At 42.9% G+C, this 24,589-nt stretch overlaps 1 protein-coding gene across 1 annotated transcript in view; it reads right to left on the bottom strand.

The window, feature by feature from the left end:
- Positions 1-1,404: 1,404 nt before the first annotated feature.
- NSF (N-ethylmaleimide sensitive factor, vesicle fusing ATPase) overlaps positions 1,405-24,589 on the bottom strand; it is an 85,913-nt gene continuing 62,728 nt past the window's right edge. Inside the window, exons 15-21 of the mRNA XM_059830621.1 lie at positions 23,365-23,498; positions 22,077-22,143; positions 21,804-21,883; positions 11,468-11,602; positions 10,578-10,691; positions 2,448-2,503; positions 1,405-1,820 (exon numbers count right to left, since the gene is read on the bottom strand). Of these exons, the coding sequence (XP_059686604.1) occupies positions 1,778-1,820; positions 2,448-2,503; positions 10,578-10,691; positions 11,468-11,602; positions 21,804-21,883; positions 22,077-22,143; positions 23,365-23,498 (629 nt within the window). The 3' untranslated portion in view covers positions 1,405-1,777. The remainder of the gene's footprint in view (positions 1,821-2,447; positions 2,504-10,577; positions 10,692-11,467; positions 11,603-21,803; positions 21,884-22,076; positions 22,144-23,364; positions 23,499-24,589) is intronic.

Below are 24,589 nucleotides of genomic sequence, written 5' to 3'. Positions count from 1 at the left end.
ACCTGACTCACACTCACACATACATCTTTGGGACTTCATCAGCACTGCAAGGTCCAGAAAACTCTAGAAAGGGCTGAACCAGGTCTTCTCAGCCAACTCCTTTAAGACTACCTGTGGTCAAGTTATCCAGGCTGGTGAGGTATTCAATCCATCCATGCTTAGGTACAAACTGAGCATCCCTCTGGCTATCAGCAACCTGGAAATAGCTTTGTTATTTTCATGCCGTACATCAGCACCCTATATATACACACCTCTGTTTGACTAGCACCAAAGACACAGATGTCTCCCAGATCATCACAAGGAGTTGTGCTTTTTATTGAATCCATTGAATGTGCAATTAAACCAGGTATTTATTCATCAATATAGCTCTGGACAAAGACACAATAAGGTTTACATCATTTACTCTGAAATATAAGTTAATGTGTGCTGCTGTCACTAGGACTAGCAGAGGAAAGAAAGGAACAAATAAATTCACAAGATCGTACACAAAATGAGAGGGAATAATAACCACTGGGACTCGCAATGTCATCACAATACAACAGCACTGCCAAAGGAAAAGAAACCAGAGTGGAGTGACTAAAACACTCCAGCTGCTGTAAGTACACACTAAGGACTACAGTACATTCACCTTTGGGCCTGAAAGAACGTGAAGCACCCTCCTTCCCTGGGAACACCGCTTTGGGTACAAGCTGCTAGCCCTTAGCAGCGTGTCTGGTCAAGTTTAGGAAGCTACACTGACTAAGAACTCACAAATGGCTTTGATTTCATGCCCCACCAAACTGAGGTATGTTCCATGAACCTTATTAAATGTGTGGAGCCAAAGAACCAGAGGGGAGCAGCCTCTTGCAGTCATCATCGACAGTGAGGTGACTATTGGGGAAGGACCATATTGCAAAGTTTGATACATTCCTTTATTTCAGTGCAAAAACATGGCAATACACATCTCGTGCACCTGCAGAGCTTGGCTTCCTCTCTAAGAGGAATTCTACGGAGGAATTCTACGGAGGAATTTCAACCTTTGGTAACATGGCAGAAAAACTGGATATAATGAGGCTGGCTAATACCAAAGCTGCCATCTACATTGCACTCATGAAGAGCTTTCAGGCTGGAAGCAGCATCTCTAAAACTGTTGTTGAATTAACAACAAGCTTTGATGCCTTAAATACTGGATTTGGAAGTCTTCTCTACTCTGATAAACATACTTCCCTGCCTTCTTCCAGTCCCTAATGCCACTAGCCAGTCTCTCTCATCGGGCCACAAAATACCTGGGTATAAAAGAAAGCAGACATTAGCATCTAGGCAATTCTGGAGCTGAATTGTTGTGGGCAATGTCTTTGGGTTATCAGCCTGGCTCAATGTTCAGTGAGACACAGGATGACATAACAAGAAAGTTTTCATCAGATCAGGATAACACAGAGTAGTACTTTAATATGCCTTCACCACAGACTGTCAGGTTTTATTAGAAATCAGGATTTCTATACTATTGTAGCAACTGGATGCTGAACACAAGTGAGCATTAGCTTCAAAACTTACAGGACATTTCCCCCATGCTAAAATCAAATGAGAACGCAGCCTCGCCTGCACAGAGACAGAAGCACAGTGTTCTAGAAGACACTTCCACATGACATCAGTATATTAAAGACGAAGAATAAAGATACTGTATTGCACTAAACATGCAGATTCCACATTGGGTTCTTGGAAACAGGGGAGCATTTCACTTTGTCCAGTGTGTTGAACACAGGCGAGTAAAGATCCCAGTGTATATTCTCCAGGTTGGTCACTTTTCCAGCTGTTGATCTTGCACTTGGTCCACCTTCAGTCTAGGGAAGGAACTCTTGCAAAAGAAGCCAAATCCATCAAGAAAGCATGCACATGTATAAAAGCATCAAGCACACACTGGAACCCACGCACATGTAGCCAGGATAGATACTGTTGTGAGTTTCCCCAGCACAGGTACTGCCCTACATGTATTAGAAAGTCATTTTCTAGGAGATGCCACTGTTAAGACTGGGGTCAACTATTCCCTGTGATACCTACAGGGGAAAGAGTAGGACATCCTTCTCTCAGACAGGAGAAACTCAAGAAAAATAAAGTTCCAGATTTTAGATAAACAGCTGGATTTTAACTCTAGCAGAATCTCTTCTGATTTACTTCAGTTAAAGAAAGCTAAGTTGTGGTCCAATACCTCATTTTAAATTTTAAAGTCACGGGTCAATTAAGAAAAGCAGAGAATTCAGGCACGCAGGTTCTCAAAAAGTCTTCGGGACCTCCCCCCTCTCAAAACAACTGGCATATAACTGTAAGGAGAACTGATCTGATATACAGTTCTGCAAATATAGGAGGGGCCAACAATGAGATCAGATGTACTACACTGCAGTTTCCCCTCAAAGAGATGCTTGTGTCTGAGCAGAGAATTTTAAACAATGCTTTAAAATAAAAGTACTTACGTTCCTTCTTCTCTCAGAAGAGCCAAGAATTTTTTCACCCGATACTCAGGATCCATCTAAACACCAAAGGAAACAGATCTCCGTTAATGTGATGCAATCTTCCAAGTAACCCAATAGGAAAATGAGGCCACAAAGACAGCTGGAGATGCGTGTGTGTTTGCTTCGCCCGTGCATTGGCCTGGCCAGAGATCAGCCTGCTTGTCCAGAAGTTCTGCAGCTAAGTAGTGCAGATACAACACTGCACCAAGAGAAAAAGCTGATTAGCACAAGCTTAACATGCTCACATAGCTAGGAGGTGAGCCAGACTGGAAACATACACAAGCATTTCTGTAAGGTACTTCTGTTCTCATTGCAGTCTGCACACTAGCTTCACCCCACAGTGCCAATTCTAGCCTGGCTCTGCACAAGCCAGACCCACTCTGTGTCTGCTTCTATCTGCCCCTTTCCAGAGCTGGGGCAGCAAATTAAACAGTCAGGAGCAGAAGGGACTGAAGATGTCCTCAGTTTTCCTCTGTCTTCCTTCCCCCTTACAGCTCCAGCAGCAAAACACCAGAGGAGAGGAGTTGCACGTGGGGGGTTAGCACATAAAGGAAAGCTGAAGCACAGCACAAGGCTTCCAGAACTTGCAGTACCAACTTGTGTTGTGGCTCCATCAACCAGGAACATCACTGAAGATCAGTCCTGCCTCTCCCCCAAAACTAAGATAGAGACAACAGGGAAGTGGGAGGAAGGGCTACTAAGGAGACAGAGGCTCAGGCTGCCATCAGAAGGCACAACATGTAACTGCACCAGTCCTTTGTGCTGATGCATGGGCTTGTTGATCCTCTCTAATGTGAAAGGCTCAAGGCAAATCGCCAGCACTACACCAAGATACAGTGAGTTAGGACTGTTAACATTTGGAAATTGGAGATCGTTGGTTCTCAGAGTATCTTTGTGCTGTATTGCAACAGTTCATTTGGCCTAGAAACTCCAACTTCTGTTCATTCTGTAATCTTCATCAACACCTTGTATCTTTAACACACTGCCGAAAATACAGTGGGTTCATTCTGAAAACATTCAGTAAATGGTACTATGAAGTTGGCTGGTTGTAAGATTCCCAGCTCTATCACCCACCTGGTACTAAACAGGCAAGTGCTCTACTAAAACATAAAACTGGGACTTACCCTTGGAGGGGGAAGCAAAGTTTCAGCATGTGCCCTGGCCTCCCACCAAAGACGCCAAAAAAGGGCTCTTGAACTCCTCTACCACATTTTATATTTCTAAAGGAAAATTTCCACCAATTCCATATGTGAAGAAGCCTCTATTTAAAACCATGACCACTGCAACGGAGGGCAACACAAATGTCTTCAAAAACAGCTTGGAAGAAAATAAATCCTAAAACAACAACAGTATTACCAGTGGTGAAGGCAGGGAAGAAACAGCCAATGAGAATTTCTGCTTTGTGCTACAAAAAACCTGAAAATTTATAACTTCCTATCACTTTGAAATACGTCAGCAAGGCCAATACCTCAATACTAACTACTGAACTATTTTTAGATCAGAAAAATAAATTCACTGAAACAAGATGATTTAAAGGAACTTACTGAGGATCACTGAGCTATTAAGTTGGGTTTTTAACATGCAAAGGAATACTGGTAATGTTCAGGATCCCAGAAGAAAAGAAAGGCTACCCCACCACCTAAAGCAGTGTTTGAAATGTATAATACACAGGTCTGTGTATTTTTCACCCGATGCCTTGTGCATCTGTCAGGGCCTTGTGCATCTGTCATACAAAGAGAGGCTGGGAGAGTTAAGATTGTTTAGTCTGGAGTAGAGAAGACTCGGGACTGGGGAGGGAAGGGTAGCTCTTACCAATGTGTATAAATACCTGATGGGAGGAAGTAAAGAAGAGAGAGACACTCTTCTGAATGGTGCCCATTGACAGGACAGGAGACCACAGGCCCAAATTGAAATACACAAAGTTCCATGTAGACAGAAGAGAAAGCTTTTCATTGTGGGACTGTTGTGCCATAAAACTGGAGACCAGAAAGATGGTGTCTGCAGTATCCCTCTAGCCTAAATCTTCTCCCCAGTCTCTCCTAGTCAACACTTGGCTACAAGGGGAAAGCACATTTGTCACTATTTCAGTTCTCCCGTTTCTGTCAGAAAGGCTGAAGACAATTGCAATAGCAGTACGTGCACATGGGCCACACACCCTGAACCCCGATTACCTGGAAGTTCCCTTTCTCTGGGGGAATCCACATGTGTAACCCATGCTATAAGACTATGTGACTCTCACCTGGCAAAGGGTCTCAGATCTTCCTCATCCAAAGGACTCTGGTGTGACCATGTGGCTAATCCTGCTTAAGCAGGAGGCTGGACTAGATGACATGTTGAGGTCACTTCTGATCTCCTTTATCCTATAATCCTATGACAACTCAACCACCTCTCTTCCTATATTTCTGGATGTTTCCAGAATGGCTAGTACTGGATAAAGGTGTGACCACAACTCCAGGTGGCCACACAAAGTGTCATTAACTGCTAAGTACAGACTAAGTAACTGGGACAGCGCAATGGACTGAAAACTGGTTAAACGGCTGGGCTCAAAGGGTTGTGATCAGTGGCATGAAGTCCAGTTGGAGGCCAGTCACTAACGGTATATGCCAGGCATCCATATGGAAGCCCATATTGTTTAACCTCTTTATTAACAAACAGGATCTGGGGACAGAGTGCGCTTTCAGCAAGTTTGCAGGTGACAGAGAATTGGGAGGTGTGATTCATGTACTTTCATCCAAAGAGACCTCAACAGGATGGAGATACAGACTGACACAGGCAGTTCAACAAATGGAAATGCAAAGTCCTGCACCTGGGCAGGAGTAACATCATGCACAAGTACAGACTGAGGGACGTCTGGCTGGAAAGTGACTTGGCAGAAAAGGACCTGAGGGTCCTGGGGGACAAGTTGAACATGAACCAGCAATGGGCCCTTGCAGCAAAGATGGCCAACAGCATCCTGGACTACTTTAGGAGAAGCGTTGCTACCAGATCAAGGGAGATGACTCTTCCCCTCTACTCAGCACTGGTGACACCACACCTGGAGGACAGTGTTCAGTCCAGAGCTCCTCAGTACAAGCGAGACAGGGACAGACCAGAGAGTCCAGCAAAGGGTCACAAGGATGATTCAGGGCCTTGTGCATCTGTCATACAAAGAGAGGCTGGGAGAGTTAAGATTGTTTAGTCTGGAGTAGAGAAGACTCGGGACTGGGGAGGGAAGGGTAGCTCTTACCAATGTGTATAAATACCTGATGGGAGGAAGTAAAGAAGAGAGAGACACTCTTCTGAATGGTGCCCATTGACAGGACAGGAGACCACAGGCCCAAATTGAAATACACAAAGTTCCATGTAGACAGAAGAGAAAGCTTTTCATTGTGAGGGTGATCACACACTATTAGGGACTGCCATTTGAGGTTATGGAGTCTCCATCCTTGAAGATATTCAGGACCCAACCAGGCATGGCCCTGAGCAACCTCTTCTAGTTGGTAGTGCTTGGTCAGAGCAGGGGGTTGGACTAGACAAAGATGAAAAAAATGCTATGGGTGTAATCAGCAGAGTGTATCTGTTCAGTACCTTCCTGCTCTCCATGACAGTCACCCAAAGAGAAGAAGGTCACGAACAGTCTACCCTAAAGAACAAGACACCACCAGCACAGTGAGCTAGATGAAGCACTCACTGCAAGTCCTGGACAGGAGGATCAAAAGTGGCTGAAACCTCAACCTCAAGTTACATGGACAGAGAAAGCAAGCCTGGGAGACAGAGCTGCCAAAGCCAAGCTTAAGCAAAAAGAATTATGAGTGTACACTCTCTCAACAAGCTTCAGACAGCCCATAAAAGAAAGGGATTTGAGGAAAAGGACAAAATACATTTGATCTTTGATCATGAGTAGAAAAGTACATGTAAGAGGGATCCCTGGCCTTCACAGATAAGACACACAACATTTTTGTAGATACTGGTGGTAAAGATGTCTATTTCTGAAAGGACTTCTTCAGAGGAGTTACTCAAGTGGCAGCCCACCAAGTCCTCAGATTTGACTTCTCATCTGTGGTCCAAACTCAGACAGATTATCCATGAGAAAGCTAGAAGAGTTGGGCAAATGGATTGCCAAGAAGTGGACCTTGCTGGCAACAGTCCAAAACCCAAACTTCATCCATTCCTGTTGGAGCTGGAAGGCCTGGTTCCCATCAAATGTTGATGTCAAAGAGGGTGGTGAGACGTCTGTTATCATCTACACATACACTTTCTGAAGGTCTGAATTGGACTAGATGACATCCTAAGGTCCTTTCCAACCAGAAATCACGATTCTGTGATTCTAAGATCTTAAGTATTCTGCAAATTAGGCAAACGAGTGAAAGGCAGTTTGATGGTTAGAGGAAGAGCAACTCACTACTTAAGTAGTTGCACTCCATACAGAATCACTGCTAAGGGCCAAAGGCAAAACCCGTACAAGCGTAGCAAATGTTTATGCTGCCAGGCACACCAATGCCAACAGTCTATTGCATGAAACAGTGGGTGAAGAGTCAAGACGCTTTTTGCAGAGGCCACAAAACCAGGCAATTTACTCAGTAAAGAGAGAATCTTTCACATCTCAGATTGACCCAAGGAACCACGAACACTGAGATGGAGCAAGGCATGACTTCTGGCCTTTGACAGAAAGCTCAAAGCTGATAGAAAGAGAATGTCACACAGAACAGTCAAAGGGCCTGGCTTATTCTAACATTAGTTATCTCACTGACTGACACAGGGATCAAGAGTATTATCTACCTGCAAAGAAGACGGTTCTGTTGCCAGGACCTTGCTGAAACCTTAGGAAACCATGGAAAAGTCATCACAATCATTTATCTGCAGACACAGTATCTTGTCCAAAAGACTAAAGCAGGAAGCTGAAAGGCAACAAAGAGGCAAACTTGATCAAATAGGTTATTAAAAAAATGCAGACACAAAACCAGAAGGTTGATCTGCCTTGGAAAGAGCAGAAGATGGTGTCAATAGAGTGCAAAGAGGAAGCAGGTTCAGGACTCTTGAACAAATCCTCTAGTGCCTTGTGAAAGGTGAAATGTTGCTGTCAAACCAGATGAAAGATTGCCTAGAAGAACAGCACGAAGACTGACTCTGCGACACAGCTCAGACAGGTGGCAAGAAAATGGCTGTTCCCTTCTAGGTAATGCAGTATCTCCAGGACATGCCTGGGAGCCCTCAGGAAAAAAGGCAACTGAAGAGACTTCATTAATCTTCGGTCCAGAGAAGAGGAGATACTCCACCAAGATGTGCATACCCTTGGGTGGTACAGTACTCCTGTAAACCTGTCATAAAATCCAAACTCTTAGTATGTCCAGATACAGAGTTTAGTTTAAACTAATATAGGCAATATTATATGATGACCTTTCAAAATAAGTTCCCGTGTAAGTTAAAATACATTACAGACAAACAGCTTAGATTAACTTAAGTTTTATTTATGCAAAACAGAAGTTACCAAATCAGGAAATACTGGAGGTGCAAAAAGGGGCTTTCTGGAAAGCTGCCTGGCTCATTCAGGTTCCTACACCAAGAAAGAGAGAGACTTTGGGTTTTGGAGTGTTGCCAGCACGGTCCAAAAGCAACAAGACAGGCAGGCAAAACAAGCAGAAGGAACCAGCCCCCTAGCTATGGAAAAAGAAGGCTCATCTAGCAGCACCCCAGGGTAGGGTTGCAGCATCAGGGCAGGGTGAAACTAGCGTGGCACCTGATAGCACTGTGAGGTGGTCCATGTACTGCAGCCAAGGATACTTCAAAACTAAATTTTTCTGGATTCATATGGCAAACCATGAGTGTGTCCATTCATCAAAGACTTCTTTTGAACAAGAACATAACATCAATTCCAGGACACTCAGTGTATACAAGATGACCAAAGTATGTGGCACTAAATATGAGTAGTTTGACATTAAAGAAGGCCAGGAATAGCAATAAACATAGTTTGAGGGAAATTAAGCTGTGAAAAATTGTGGGTTTACAAGGCTCGTAAACAAGGTCACAAAGCGACCCAAGACACCAGAGCAACACAGTGGTTCACAGTACTCCAAGAAAGGATTTTGATATTGAGAGACTGGTTCAGCAAGACTCTAGTCTGAAACAAACTGAAAGTCATTTGAACAGCTTAAGAATACCTACATATAGCATATATTGGGTTTACTACTCTAATAAAACAAAAAACACATTCAGATTCAGTGACTGCAGAGAAAGAAACTAGGTGCACATTTTTTGCAAAGAATTCATTCACCATGGAATGTAATCAGCTCAATTTTGAGAAATTTCATCCATCACTTGGAATTTTTGAAGTATTTCAGATTCAAATCTCTTTTTAGAAAGCTGTGGTCCAGCTCAGTGAAAAAAGGAACTAGCCTTGGACTTCTCATGTGGTGAAATTCTTCTCTCCTGTAAAAGCTAGCCAAATTAGATATCACTGTGGTCTTTCAATGCATTCGGATATGAGTGTTCTCCTGTTTAATGAGAGCCTGTATTGCTTTCCTGTATATATAGTGGTTCAGCAGATGGAGTCATGTAAACACCTCAGACCTTTTGGAACACAACTTCTTCATATTTAGCTTCCATATGCTATTACCTATACTATTACACAATTGCCTGAATTGAGTGTAACAACATAAGTCACCTTGCTACCAACCATCCATGTATAGTAGCAAAGGTGGATTATAAATCATCTGTATTGACAGCAGCTGCCCTTTATTTTACACTTCTTCAATTTGTCAGGAATGGCACAGAGTCATGGTTTTGCCTGTCTTCTCCCAGCCTGATTGGTCACGGACTCACCTACAAAACAGTGGTCTTGTTAAAAAAAAAAATGCACAAGACCAGTTTACCTGTCTGCACAGTCTAGGGCAGCATGAAGACTCCCCATCTACAGTATCATAGGTGTGCAGCCATGAGGCGATGCTGTGAACAAGTCCCGGGTAAGCATTTCCACCCATGCTCCAGACTCAGAACTGCTCATAATTCACATAACCTTCACCTTCAGTTTTGAAAAGAACCAACACTTAAGGTCAAAGCAGCAAAAGAAAATGCTCTGTGTCAGAAGAAGGAATCCATTGTCAAGGCTAAGTGAAATGGACTGCAACAGAGCCAGGCAGTCCCTGAAGGCCTGCACCCCTTAAATACATTTAATACATGTGAGCAATGACTTACTGACTTGCCTGTAGGTATGGAATTAAAAGCCAAGGAAGAAGAGGAAAAAGTAATCTAGATAAATGACTTTATTCCCTGAGGTGACATCCAGTCAGAGCATATCCTTAGTGCTGTGCAAGTTTTAACAGAATTGTGAATAGTGAACAGAGGGATACATGACTTATATGCTGCTAAACTACATGCCTCTTAGCTTATGCTCAGCCTCTCCTAGGAAGATCTAAGGACAGTTCACTCAGCTGCACTAAATCCATTTGATGTGAAAAGAGAGTGTGTGCGAGGGGGGGAGGACTCAGAAGGGCGCTGAAATGTCAGCCGCAGAGGATTAGGGCTGCATGCTACACCCTCTCATTTTTAGCATGCATATACTGTCGAGCACAAGCTTGATGGCTGGCTTGCAGGCATAGATGATGGGTGCGGGGGAGGGTTAAGAGCTACATATTTCTACCCTCTGCAATTATTTTCTTTAAAGTGCTGAAAGTGGAAAATAAAGAGAAGAGCAGCTGAACAGCCTGACAGATTTATCTTCTTCAGGGAAAGAGCACATACACCTGCACAGGCACCTTTTTCTTTAAAAAAAAAATAAAAATCCTAAGTGATTGCTATCTGCAATCTTAACATGCTGGGTGTAGAGAAGAAATTTCATGAAAGGTAAGTTAATCCAATCCCTCCAGTTGCCAGATGCTCTTCTCTGAAGTACAGCTCTAAACAGCCTATAGGCACTGTGGTTTTTAAAGATCTCTCCGTGGACCAAGACCTGGTGATTTCTTTGTTCAGAAAATTTCTTCTCACTGTAGCCCTCTTCTCAACTAAACTGACTCAAAGGCTCCCACCACACAGCCAGAGTAAGAGTCTGCAGAGAAGTGGGAACCTCTGAGACTCCTCTATTTACCGCAGTCCTTCCTGGACCAGAAACATTCTTACTTGTAATGACATTTCTATCAGCATCAGCAGCTTCTTGATACCAATCCAGACAGCCTTCCCTTTGACATTCTGTGCAATAGTGCTGCGTTCCTTGTCTTTGAAGTTACCCAGGAGCTGGAGGGGGGAAAAAAAATAATAAAATAAATCAACAACAGGAGATTGTCAGTAGGAATAATGCTACCTAACTCAGGAAAAAGGGAATGAGAAGCTAGAAAGCATTTTCTAGCTTAGAAGGAAAAATTGTTGCAATGTATCTAGACAAGGCAAAACACTTAGATTTTTTAATTCCATAATGGTTCTTTTCGTAACACCTCTAATCAAACAGTTAGTGATTCTATTTATGATCCATTCTAGGTTTTCTCCAGATTAGAGTCTAGAAGGAACACAGCGGCTCAAGCCACAGTAAGTTTTCAAAACTGCTTCAACAGAGTCTGTGTTTTTCAGGCTTTGGTGATATTATCACTGTGACAATTTTGCAAGTTTGCACAAAAGATTTGCCTGTTAAGTTTATTTTAACAGCCTTTGATATTCACTACAATTTCCACTATGGCATAGAATAAGAAGCCATTAAGGACATGAATTTATGAAGAACCTATAATCTCTTCAGCACCAAACACCTTCATTTGATGTTGTTCTAATTCATGAGAGCCTGGCACCCTCCAGGCAAATTCAGTTTAAGTGTCCCAATTATATTCATTACCCACTTCCATGCCCTCAGAATCTTTCAATCCACTCCACAAAATTTTTCCTTAGACCTACCGTTCTCTCATTTTGCCTTAATTTGTTGTATGAAAAAGTAATTCACAGAAGCCTTAGATGCAGAGCTACCGCAAAATCACTCATTTCCAGCAAATTTTGAGCTTGTTTGTCATCCTTGAACTTTTTCTCACCTCCAAAGCCTCCATCAGCTGCTCCCCTGTTGCAATGTTGGGCACATGAATCGTAGTGCTGAAAGCATTCAGCATTTCCATTTCCTGCAGGACATCTTTGCGACTGGTGGTTCCAATGATTAGAAGCTTGCGACCCTGTCCACACAATTAAATAAGTGTCAAGAAAGGAAAAACAAAAGAAGAACCAGCCTTGGGAAGCTTCAACTAACTACAAATAAAAAATGGAAAATGGCCACTTAAAAATGCCACTTAAAATAAAATGAATAGGATTAAATCTGTCAGCAATTGAAGTAGTCAACATCAGCCACAGAAGACTAGGATCAGATTCCAGAAGTCAGAGTAAGGCCACCAATGGGGTCCAAAAATTATGGTATGCAGAAGACCCACGCATACTCAAAGCTTTCCTACCTCACCTTTCCTTCCAAATTCATCATTCCAAATAGCTGAATCCTCATTAAATTTCAAAGCATGAGCAAACCCCCACTCCCAAAAGCTGAATTGCAGATGACTTCTCAGGGGAACAGCCTGTCTTTAGAAATCCTGTGGGTACAGTGAATTCTCTGCCACTGTACAGACAATTCCAATGGTTTTACAGCTCACGCTTTAAGAGCGGAGTTGCCATAAGTTCGTAAGACTTCCCATTGCCAGTGTGGTTGTATAAAAGGACAGTACCACGTCTGGCAGCCTCTGAGTTCAAACCAACAGTGCACACACCAATTTCAAGTTGGCCTGAGCAATAACAGGGTTTATAAATAATAGAGCGGTGAATGGAAAACATCAACTGCCAATAAAAATCAACTTTTGCTAGTTCATCTTGCAAATGCCATTTCAATGCTATTTGAATTTTACCATGCAGTGCTCAGACACTGATAAATGTTGGCTGATGGAAGGAGCTGTTGGGATTATCGGCTGTGATCAGTCCCTTTTCCAATTCAGTACACAAGAAGCCCATGGGTTGAGGAGAGGCTTGGCTGGCCAAGTAGCCTCCTCATTTGCTGTACAGAAGTTTAGCCGACGCTGAGAGACAGAGTAAAGTTTTATATTTCAACTTCATGACACAAAACTCTGTTTATCATTACAAAAAAACCCAAAAGAAACAAAAACCTAAAAACTAGCACCACAGAGCAGCCAGAATTAATTCCACAAGTGCTTTGCATTCCTTTAACAAAGGATGAAAACATCTTTAAACTTAGTACATCTTTGATGAAGATGATGCATCTTCGCAGCATTTGTTTATTTTTCTGACTGCCATTCTGTTCACGGACTTTTCGTGTTTGAGCAGATTACACTCCTGCTTTGGGTGATGGACAATGAGTAAGCACCAGAACTGGTAACGAACTCAAGTGTTCACTTCAAGTTTGTTTTTAGCCTAAGACTGCAGAAGGAAGTAATGCCTGGCAGGTTGAAACCAGAGCATGCCCCAGGTCACCAGCTTCACACAAAGGCTTTGTCAGGGAAACACTGTGCTAACCCTTCTCTGTATTAATCACCTTCTACATCTCAGGAGGCACCACACTCACCAGCTCAGTCACCTCTTTAGAGGGGGAAATCCTCAGAAACCTACTGGGCAATTTAATGGGGAAAAGCAGCCAATTCCTGAAGTGACGACAGAAATGCCAGGTTTAAAATTGCAGTGGGAGTAGGGAATGCTTCATTACTACACAAAACTTGCCTGTTGGTAGCACACAGCAAGCAGAAAAAGGTCTGAGTGTCTAAAAAGGTCTGTAGGTAGTCTTGAGAAGGGCATACAATGTCCACAGAAAGCATAAATACAACTATTCTATAAGCTGCTGCTTCCACTACGTTCTGCATGTCCACAGCTTTACAGTTGCACGTTGTTTCCTTTTTGATGGTCATTCTGCAGCAAGGCCAGGAAAATATTTTATCATTTTACAAGTTTGAGCAAAATCTGAGCAATTCAGTAAGATCTTGCATGCAAAGATGAAAAAACAATGCACTCAGTGGAGAGTACGTGAATGGCATTTGATCCTCACTCCTACAAGGAATTTGGAAAGCCCCATCAGGTGCTCATTTTCAGCTAAAGCACTTAATAGACCAAGAAAAATAAATGATGCTCAGCAACAGAGAAGCTTTTTGCCTATGTGAAGACAAAATTTCAGTGGTCTTCACCTTTGGAAGGGGTTGGTAAAATAGACTTTAAACACAGGCTTGGAAGCTGTGTGAAATGAGTCCCCCAAGAACACTTGAATCATCACCTGCTCGTGAACCGCAGAAGTGGGGTATAAACACCTCTGACATTTGCTCTTAAGTTACCACCCAAGGACAAGGTTAAAAGGTGCCTTCAACTTGCTAAGATATACTTGGGATAACAGCACATGTGACAGCAGAACTGATGCATGCTTAAAATCTTTGGAACGTAGAAACAGGGATTATCAGCAGATTTGTTTGACAAAATTTCATCTCGATTCTGATTTACTTTGCTTTCATGGTTGCTCTATATTTCCTCAACACACTGTGCTCAGTGAGTTTTTGTTCAATTCATAAATAATGCTGATATATCTGGTATTATATATGCTATAACTCAGTAAAAACTCTAAGCCCTGTAGGAGAATTTCTGCTACCTTATTCAAAAAATTGTAACAAGTCACATGCATGCTGTTAGGCACCTTCAAACAGTTTTCTCGTTATACAGGTAAGGTACGAGGGTACAAAGGAAGCCAAAAGGCAGGCTCCTGAACAGAACAGAGACCTCCAAAACATGCACAAATCCCCTCTTGCAAGCACAATTGCATGCAATGCTATACCACCAAGACCCATCTGCTTTACAAGCTATAGCAATTCTTTTAAAAAATCGTTTATTACTGTATGTAACACTCAAAATCCAGAATAGCTCAGGTAAGGGATTCTGTTAATAACAGTTTCCCATGAACTACGAGCATTTTAGAGGAGGGGGAAAAACGCTCAACTGCAGCCAGCAAGGGGGTATCTGTTCCCAAAATATAGCTAACAGCACGTGCACAGTGCCTGGCACAGCAGATAAGAATCACAGAATCACTAAGGTTGGAAAAGACCTGCAAGATCATCAAGTCCAACCATCAACCACCACCACCATGACCACTAAACCATGTCCCACAATGCCTCATCCACACATTCCTTGAACACCTCCAGGGATGGTGACTCCACCACCTCCCTGGGCAGCCTCTTTCAGTGTCTCACCACTCTCTCAGGAAAGACATTTTTCCTGATATCCAGCCTGAACCTCCCCTGCCGCAACTTGAGGCCATTTCCTCTTGTCTGTCACTAGTCACTTGGGAGAAGAGACCAACACCCACCTCTCTGCAACCCCCTTTCAGGTAGTTGTAGAGACCGATGAGGTCTCCCCTCAGCCTCCTCTTCTCCAGACTGAACAACCCCAGCTCCCTCAGCCGCTCCTCATCAGACTTGTGCTCCAGACCCCTCACCAGCTCCGTCGCCCTTCTCTGGACACGCTCCAGCACCTCAACGTCCTTCTTGGAGTGAGGGGCCCAAAACTGAACACAGCATTCGAGGCGCGGCCTCACCAGCACCGAATACAGGGGCACGATCACCTCCCTACTCCTGCTGGCCACACCATTTCAGATACAGGCCAGGATGCCGTTGGCCTTCTTGGCCACCTGGGCACACTGATGGCTCATATTCAGATGGCTGTCAACCAGCACCCCCAGGTCCTTTTCTGCGGGGCAGCTTTCCAGCCACTCCTCCCCAAGCCTGTAGCGTTGCATGGGGTTGTTGTGACCCAAGTGCAGGACCCGGCACTTGGCCTTGTTGAACTTCATCCAACTGGCCTCAGCCCATCGATCCAGCCTGTCCAGATCCCTCTGCAGAGCCTTCCGACCCTCAAGCAGATCAACACTCCCGCCCAACTTGGTGTCATCTGCAAACTTACTGAGGGAGCACTCAATCCCCTCATCCAGATCATCGATAAATATATTAAACACCACCAGTCCCAAAACTGAGCCCTGGGGGACTCCGCTTGTGACCGGCCGCCAACTGAATTTCACTCCATTCACCACGACTCTCTGGGCTCGGCCATCCAGCCAGTTTTTTACCCAGCGAAGAGTGCACCTGTCTAAGCCACGAGTCGCCAGCTTCTCCAGGAGAATGCTGTGGGAGACAGTGTCAAAGGCTTTACTAAAGTCTAGGTAGACAACATCCACAGCCTTTCCCTCATCCACCAGGCGGGTCACCTGGTCATAGAAGGAGATCAGGTTGGTCAAGCAGGACCTGATCGCTTCATTGTCCTGCACGTGCCCTGTGAGTGCCCTCAAGATGAACCTCTCCATAACCTTCCCTGGCACTGAGGTCAGGCTGACAGGCCTGTAGTTCCCTGGATCCTCCTTCCGGCCCTTCTTGTAGATGGGCGTCACGTTGGCAAGCCTCTAGTCGTCCGGGACCTCCCCCGTTAACCAGGACTTTTGATAAATGATGGAGAGCGGCTTGGCAAGCTCCTCCACCAGCTCCCTCAGCACCCTTGGGTGGATGCCATCAGGCCCCATAGACTTGTGAGTGTCCAGGTGGTGTAGCAGGTCGTTAACTGCTTCCTCCTGGATTGTGGGGAGTTTATTTTGCTCTCCCATCCATCCATAAGACATCAGTCAAGGGAATAAAAACTTGCAGACCAACTGCTTGAAGGATGCTACCTGAGCAACTTCTACATTGATGAAGTCCACACTTGATTATAATAAAAATGGAGTCTAGTTTGGGGTTTCATCAGAGCCTAAGAGGTCTCACCAGGAAAGGATGTAAGCAGCACAGAAATGTAATTAGCGAGGTGAGTTTTACCTCCTCTAACTTCAGGTGTCCATGTATGATCTCATTCTCTGCATCTCCTTTTTAGTTAATGGAGCCCAGATGACATGTACCTCCTCCCAGAAAAGCTGCCTACACTCTGGACTCATACAGCAAACTATTTTCTAAACAGCTAGTTCAGTCGTAGAAAACCAAACCGCTGACAGCCACATTTAGTCAGATGAATCCCAAACTTGCTGTAAATCAGGCCAGCAGACAATTACTACACACACAAAAATGACTCTAAATGACTTATTATCATTTAGGAAAGCCACTGGAATTGGTCATTGTGGCAAGTTCTGTGAAAACACCAGCTCTATGCTAAACCTTACTCAAAATGCAAACAAACAGACATTTTTAGAACGGGAAAAGAGTAAAAAAAAAAAAGTCATTATTCTACCATATGAATCCAGGGTGCTCTTTAAGACAGTATGCAACCCTAGCCATTTCAAATACAATTTCAGATACATTGCTGAGTTGGAGAAATCAGAGGAAAGCAAGGAGGATGATCAGAAATATGGAAAAATGTCCCTAAATAGACTCTTGGTAAATTGGTGGGGGGTAAACAGAGAGGTCTATAAAATCATAGATGGTGTAGAGGAGATGAGGGGGAAAACTGCTGTTTCTCAAAATAAAAACTAGGGAGCACTACATGAAATTATCAAGCATCAGTTTTAAACGGAACAAAAGGATGTTTGCTTTCACCATACAGTTTAGTTGAACTCAAGCAAGCACGACACTAAGAATGGCAAAAGCTTAACAAGGTTCAAAAGCAAGAGGACAAGTTAACAGAGGTCAGATCCATCAGCAATTTTTAGATAGCTCTGTTAGGATCCATGCTCAGGACCCTGAACCACTGACAACTGAATGGTTGAAAAGTCCTCAGAACAGATGGCTACTCTGCAAAACAGTGCTTAAAATTTTTTAACAGCTCCACCCAAAACATACTGATTTTTTCCTTTCCTTTCTTCAAAAGGAGCTATGCGCTTCAACGTACTACCTTTAAACTTGACCCACTGGAAAACCAGTTACCGTAAAACAAGCATAATCTCTGCTGTATCAATTACTAAAAGAAAATGACGTGTCAGGAGTCCCTTGTACTTTTTAAAGTTCCGGGCAACTTGCTCAGCAAACAAGTGGAAAACCTACAAGTCAGAAATGTTTTGCCCCAGGCATTACCACAAAAGCATGAAAAGCCATCAAGCCAAATCAAAAAAGCTGCCCTCATCCAACTATTCTGCAATGACAACACACCACAGGATATCACCGGATTTATTCTAGCTATTGTGAGATGTACTGCTAAAGTTCCCCCAGTTTGAGAAATATTCACATTTTTGATCCTTAATGTCCGCAGCAGCCATCGCAAAGGCAACGTGCCATGTATTCAGCTCACAGAAGATCAGGATTCAAGCTAAACTTTCAAAAATCAGGCATAACAAGTGCGTAACTACCAAGTAAGGAGGAACTTGGCTTTTCAACAGCTTAAGATCGCTCGGTGTCAGACTCATTACCAGGGCAGTTCCAGGCCTAGCTCTTCCATCAACAGAGATTAGATACAGGCACGTCACTTAAGCCTGGATTCATCCTGCCCATTTTTAGGTGCCCCAGCTCGGAGCCCAAGACCCCTCTATACTGATGGGGGGATACCCTGTAGAGGGGTGTGTGTTTTGCCCCGCTGCCTTCTAGAAGTGGGATAACCCTATATTTTACCTCTCTACTACAGGGATTTTACCTGAATAAAGGATATAATCATGCAGAGAACTATGGGACTCAAAGGTCAAAAGAGGAAGTAGTTTTAAACAATTACATTTTCAAGCATTACAAGATTGATTCCTCTAACACAGTATTCACTTCCTAATGGGCACCATATTATTGCATTGACTAGCGAAGACAAACTAGAATGTAAAAGAACTACATAGACTCTGCTACAAGCAAATGGAGTCTCAGCATGTCAGTGGAGTTTCAAATTACAGAATTTCACCAAATCTAGCCAGCCCTAAGCAAGGGGACTTGGGGGCAACTTGAACTATGCTATAACCAAGTATTGGTGGATACTGAAGTGCCTCTGTCTGTCACCCGCCAGCTGTTCACTCAACTTTGGACTCCTGTATATATTTATCCATGTGTTTTGGGGTATCAACGATTCTTCACATGTAATGGGAGAAAACACAATTCCCCAGGTTTACAAGTGTAAAGGTAATGTCACTATTGATTGGAGTTGCTTCCAATTCACGCCAAGTGACGTGGAATTAGGAATGCATCTGGGATTATATCAAACAAGGAGATTATTCCCCCCTTTCCCCCGTCAACTTTCATAAATCGGCAAAAGCCTCCAATGTCCTGGAGAGGAAAGGGGCTGGGGGCCTCTGGGAGCAGTGGAAGGGCATCCACGAGAGTGGTCGAGAGCATCTCGCTAAGCCAGACATCTCATAACACTGCACAAATTGTACGTCCAGCTTAGTGCGGGGATGCTGCAATGGTCTTTCACCCTTTGAGCCAATTGTTAGCTTTTCACAGGAACCAGCAGGGAAGCACATGTGAAACCTCTGTGGGGCTGGTGAGTGTCTCCATGCCTTGTGTGACTCTGCATGTAGATGAAGCTGCTTCGGCTTTCGGAGCTGCTGCCGCTTAGTTCTCAGAGAAGTCCTTTTCTCCCGCTTGGCTCCCTGCTGCGACAGTCCTTTTCAGTCTTTCTATCCCCCCCCCCCAGTCTCTTCTCCTGCACAACACAGGGAAACTTGATTGAAATAAAGACCCAAGAGAACATGGTTTATTTTCTTCTCTTCAATCCATTTTAGAAAAGCTTTTTAATTGGTTTAAAAAAAGATGCTAAACAAAATGCAGTGTTTTTCAGTCTTCTTGAACTAGTAGTAATAGATACCACTATTTAAGCATTGCTGAGTGGAACTAGCAAGCACGAGCTGTGATTGGGAATTTAAAGCAAACTCAGAGATGTTTCTAGTTTCTTTAAAGTCTAACGCGTTTACTCTCAAAACTTCTGCAAAGTACAAACAAGCCAGAAAGCCCAGAAAACCAGAAGCGTCAAGTATTTGCCCTTCCCACACAATGTTAAAATAATATAGCCTCAGTAGGAAGAGGGGAGTCTGGGAAACAGCTTTCATAAACCAATTCAACAGAGACATATACCTCAATGCATAATTAATAAGATCTCATCCCAGAAATGCTCCTCTTACACACGTAGCCTACAGTAATTGTAGGAAGCTGCTTGCACATTAACTATACTCTCTGCAAGTGATGTGACAACACCATGTGAATACATAATCTGGGCCACAAAGATGGGAGCAGCAGAGCCGCACTGCTGAGATGCACCCTCTGCTTCCCACTCATTCCTTGCTGCGGTTTCAACTGCTTCGTTGTTCCCGTTTCTAAGCTTTTCAAATCACCTCTGTATTTCGGGCCCCTCTGACAAGTGAAACGGTAAAGAGCCTGATAGCAATGGAGAACAGGTATTGTCTCCCCAGCATCTTGCCAACGATTTCTCTCAGCACAGGGACATGCCTGGTATGTCCCAGGACACTCTATTTTTATGAGGTGTGATCCTAAACCATGATCCCAATTCCACAGAAATTCATGTTTGTTTGACCTTCATGAAGCAGGTTATTACCACTGCTGCTACTCATGTACATTTAAAGCATGTATCTGCATCTCAAATTACAATAAAAACCCTGAAACCAGCCATTACTTCCAAATAAATTGCTCCCCAAGGGAACTAGTCATCTCAGAGGGAACTTGGAAGGGCATTGATTAACCGGCAGTATTATCTTCTTTGTGGGTTTCTCACTTGAGTTTAAAAACCCCAAGTCTCCATGTCCAAATTCAATCTTTTTCACAGTCAACATTCACAGCAGAAAAGGCCTTTTCCTGCATGACTCTACCTCGTATACAGTGTTGGGTTTTTTAACGAAAAATATCGCCACATGCCATGACTATCACAGGGAGCTCAAAAAAACCAAACAAGCTAGAAGAACCTTATCATCACAACTGCCAAACTAGGTCAGCCCAAAGGGTCCGTCTAACCCAATGTCCTAATTTCCATAGTAGCCAATAGTGGACACTTAGGGAAAAAAAAAAAAAGAAAAAACCCACATCATCAATCAAACAGTGACATTTCCTCAGAAAACTCTCTCTCTACCCTCCAACAATTTATGGCTTAAGTCACCGTAATATTGGCTGTCAACCCAAAGTCTTCCAGCCTCAAGGGCATTTCAAACATTGCAAAGTACAATCTCTAGCAACATGCATAAACTTGGCAAATATCTGAGAGCTTCAAGCCCTGCATCCTGCTCTCAGGGAGACTCGGGTGCCAACAAAAGTACATCTAAGCAGCAAAATACATTCAGAGGATGCAATGATAAAATGGACAATTTAATATTTTAAGTTCCTTCAACAACTGAACGAAATCAAGTTCTATTTTCCCCTATTGATTTATGGGAACAATCATTTCCTGGTACTGTGGAAACACCCAGCAATAGGTCAATGATTACATGAGATTATGACGATCAAAAGTGGTTGTGCTGTTGCACACAGGCAGCCTTTCTGTTCCAATGTATGTGATAACAGAATCCAAGTTTTATGTTAGCAACTTCACATGGCATAGAAAGCTCACTGGGAAAAATCTTTGTTCTCCCAGGTTGACAGTCACCAGGGGAACTTCAGGGCCTGTGGCATTACAATTTAGTTCAAAGTTCTGTATTTGAAAGGTCTTTTCACCAAACTCTCTAATGAAAACAATATTCAGGCATACGTTACTTTTTCCAGGATATTAAAAATAACAAAATAATTGAGTTCATCCAGGCTGTGCTTCTCTGCTTTTTCCTGACACCAACTTTCAAGGTTTTCCTGTTAGTATGTTATTTATTCATGCAGATACTTTCATACACACAGCAGAACTCCAGTGAACGACAGGAAAAATGGCAAACAAAAAAGAAAAGTCCCTGCCTGTCTGTCTCATTCAGTGCAAGCTTCAGAAATGTTATCACTTGTGATGTTCTTAAATCTCATCAAGCCAGAAAGTGCAAATAGACAGGATCAGCATGAGATGCAAGATCTTAAGCTTTCCTCACCCATTGTAATTAACACCTGACAATTTCAAGTTAAGAACAAATTAAAACCCTGACATCCACGATCATACATTACTTAGAAATTGATTTCTAAATAAGGAGGGAGCATGTGGTTGAGCCAGAGATTGATTTGGACTAAACAGTTCCTTAGTTAATCAGAAAGCAGACAGCTTTCATGTTTAAGTTTTACATGGTGAAGGTTAAACTTGTTTCCTTAGTCAGTATTTCTACAGCTAACTGCAGAAGATTCAGCCCTAAGTAATTAGATTATTAAAGTTGAATCCTTTGTGGTTATCCTAGAAATGTCTAACTGAACGAACAGCAGCAGGCTAGGATTAACTTGACTGAATCAGAGACAATAGCACTAATACCACTGGCAGCACAGCAGCTATCAGCAAGACACAAAGCTCTCCACTGTCAAAATTATTATAAGAATCGGGCATCTCGCCTCTCGATTACTTTCTTACCTGGGGGGGGGCCTTCTTTAGCAGTACAAGAAGGGCTTGCAACACCAGATTAGAGAACCGTGGTCCAATTGGGACATAATCTGAAATGAAAAATGCATTTTAATGCCCACTAAGCAGATGCACATTTAAGCCACTTCACTGTACCCAAAACAGTCCGAGGCTCCCAAGTAAATGGTTCCAGATCATTTCCAGTTTGCAATATTTCAATATTGCAAATATTTCAATATTTCTGAACAGCAGACAACATAGGTCTGTCTCATCGTCCTAACTCACCTAGAAGTCTCTCAATGTCATCCACGACAACACAGCTGAGTTGGGACTTGTACGCATCATCAAAGATCTAAAAAAACAGCAAAATGACTCATTGTTAAATCTCAGCGGCAAAACTACAATAGTCATGACAAGACCTGTTGACATGTTTTTAGCTAAACACAGCAGTATTTAGAGGAATAAATAGGGAATGAAAAAATAAGTACCAAGAGACTAGACTCTACCTGCATTTAATAAAACACTGCCATCTCAACAAATTGAGAGCTCAGTTTTGTTCATTTATTCCATACACTTTGCAAAAAAGCCAGCTGCGCTGCATTTAATTGTAAGCAATGGACAAAATAGAGCACCATTCCTCTGTTTTTTAGAGCTGGGGCAATACTGATGATATAACAATACACACACAAATCCCCCACAATTGTAATGCAATTATGAAGCTTTTCTACCCAGGCTGGATATTGGTTACTTTTCATAACAGCATACTGCAGGGAGAACAGACCTACTCAGGTACGGATCGAGCTTCCACATCATCCTTTATAGAGCAGCAAACAAGTGTCCTGCAAAGCTTTGGATTTAAACAATAAGTAGCACTAAGGACATCAGTCCAGCCTACGTCCAGCATACGCTGATTCAAGTGAAATCCAAAAGACTCCTTTTTGAATCTAAATTACAAACTGGGCTTCTAGCTATGAGGACATTGCTTCTCTTAGAAACTATGCAATCCTGCAACAAACTGATCTTAGAGTAAGATGCTTCATACAGTAACATTCAGCTAGAAGAGTAAGTGCTGGCTTGCTTGAGTAAATGAAATCTCCTTCCTTCCACCTGGCTACTTGAACTGATTTAAGATGTTCAACTTGTTTGCATTCCCCCTGCTCCCCAAGTTGTTAAAACTCTTGTTTAACTAAACATTACCACCTCAAAACTGTTCCTAGTCTCATTCAGGCAGGATCTGTTCTTTCCAAGTGCAACCCTAAGCCCTTCCTGCCTTCACCTTTGCAGACAGAGCTCCAGACTTGCTCATCACAGGTCAGGCGTTCAGGTGTTCTGTTCCACTGTTAGTCATGATTACATATCAGACCCAACTGGGACAGAGCCTTGAAATTCTCCCTAAGTCACTTAGTGTCAGTGCTACAAAAACATTCATTCAACTTTATTTATAAATATATGCACAGGAATTTAGGACCTACAGAGAGCAGAAAACACATTCACAAGGGTAATTCACTTTTCTGTCCACTAGAGAACATAGAATTGGATTGTAATCAACCAAAAGAGTAGGATGCATAAGTACCTTCTTCATAGCTTGGCACTTGGCCGTTTCAGAAAATCCAATCATCTTATCAGGAGAACAGATCTTGATAAAGGGAAAGTTGGATTCTTCTGCTATTTTTGCTGCTAAAGCTGTCTTCCCACTGTGGGGGGGACCTGAAGCAAAGGACAAACAAAATGATAAAACAAGGAAGAAAACAGCTCTGGTAAGGCTCAGCTTGGATGGCATTTTAAGCGTGTTTATAACCTCATTCAGAGGTATCTGCATTTTGAAGTGACCTTTTCTTCTACTTGCAGAAGGAACACACTAACTCCTAGTGCAATCCAATCCTCCAGATAAGGAAGTTAATGTAAATATGCGAGCATGTGCAGACTGATTTGCCATGAAACCAGCACAACAGAGGACGTTACACACTTTGTAGGACTGGCCGCTGCACCAAAATTAGCACGTGTTTGTATTTTGGAGAAACTTCTTGAACTATGTTTGTGCCCCTTTTAAATGATTTCTGCAGGTCCTGTGGCAAACAAGTCAATAGCATGAATGCCAGGTAAATACTGACAATTCGTTATTTGCCTGAATTCACACCAGAATAATTCAAACAGAGACCAAAGACACATCTTAATCTATACACCCAATACAAATCAATTTGGAGTGCAAGAAGGTATTGCAGACAAGCAATATGTTGGCCCACAAGCACAAAGAATTCAGGGGATCTATTCAAGGTTAATGTCAAAGCTACAGACCGCTAAGCAATAGGTGGTAATCCACATTTTTAAATTTCAGGAAAAGAAAGAGGGAAGTGCTAAACAACAAATTCTGCTCCAGTATCTGTAACGTAGATATTGGAACTAGTTTCCTAGACTGTTCATAGTCAGTAACAGTCTAGATAGACAGAGGTGGATTGCCCTCTAACAGCAGTCAGCTAAATGTGGCCAGATGAACTGTTTTTGAACTCAACTAATTACACTGATGAGCTCTCCAGTGACTTCAAAGAGAATTTACACAAGTAACTCGGCTAAAGATGCTCACATATCCACATTTAGGTTATTAACGGGGTACATTCACTTCTCTGTTGTTCCAAGAACAGGACTTCTCTCAGGCTGAGAAGCCAGTTTTAATATCTAAAGCAATTTCACCCAAGTAAACCAAAAGAGCCCAATTCAATTTTTCCTCCCACGTGTTTCTTACGTACAGTTGCAGGATATAACAGATGACCACCTGGGCAACTGATAGGAATAGTTTACAG

This window comes from Gavia stellata, chromosome 28 (assembly GCF_030936135.1).
Source record: "Gavia stellata isolate bGavSte3 chromosome 28, bGavSte3.hap2, whole genome shotgun sequence".
In the NCBI taxonomy this organism is placed as follows: domain Eukaryota; kingdom Metazoa; phylum Chordata; class Aves; order Gaviiformes; family Gaviidae; genus Gavia; species Gavia stellata.
The sequence above is the reverse complement of the archived record's forward strand: the minus strand, read 5'-3'. Positions and strand labels throughout refer to the sequence as shown.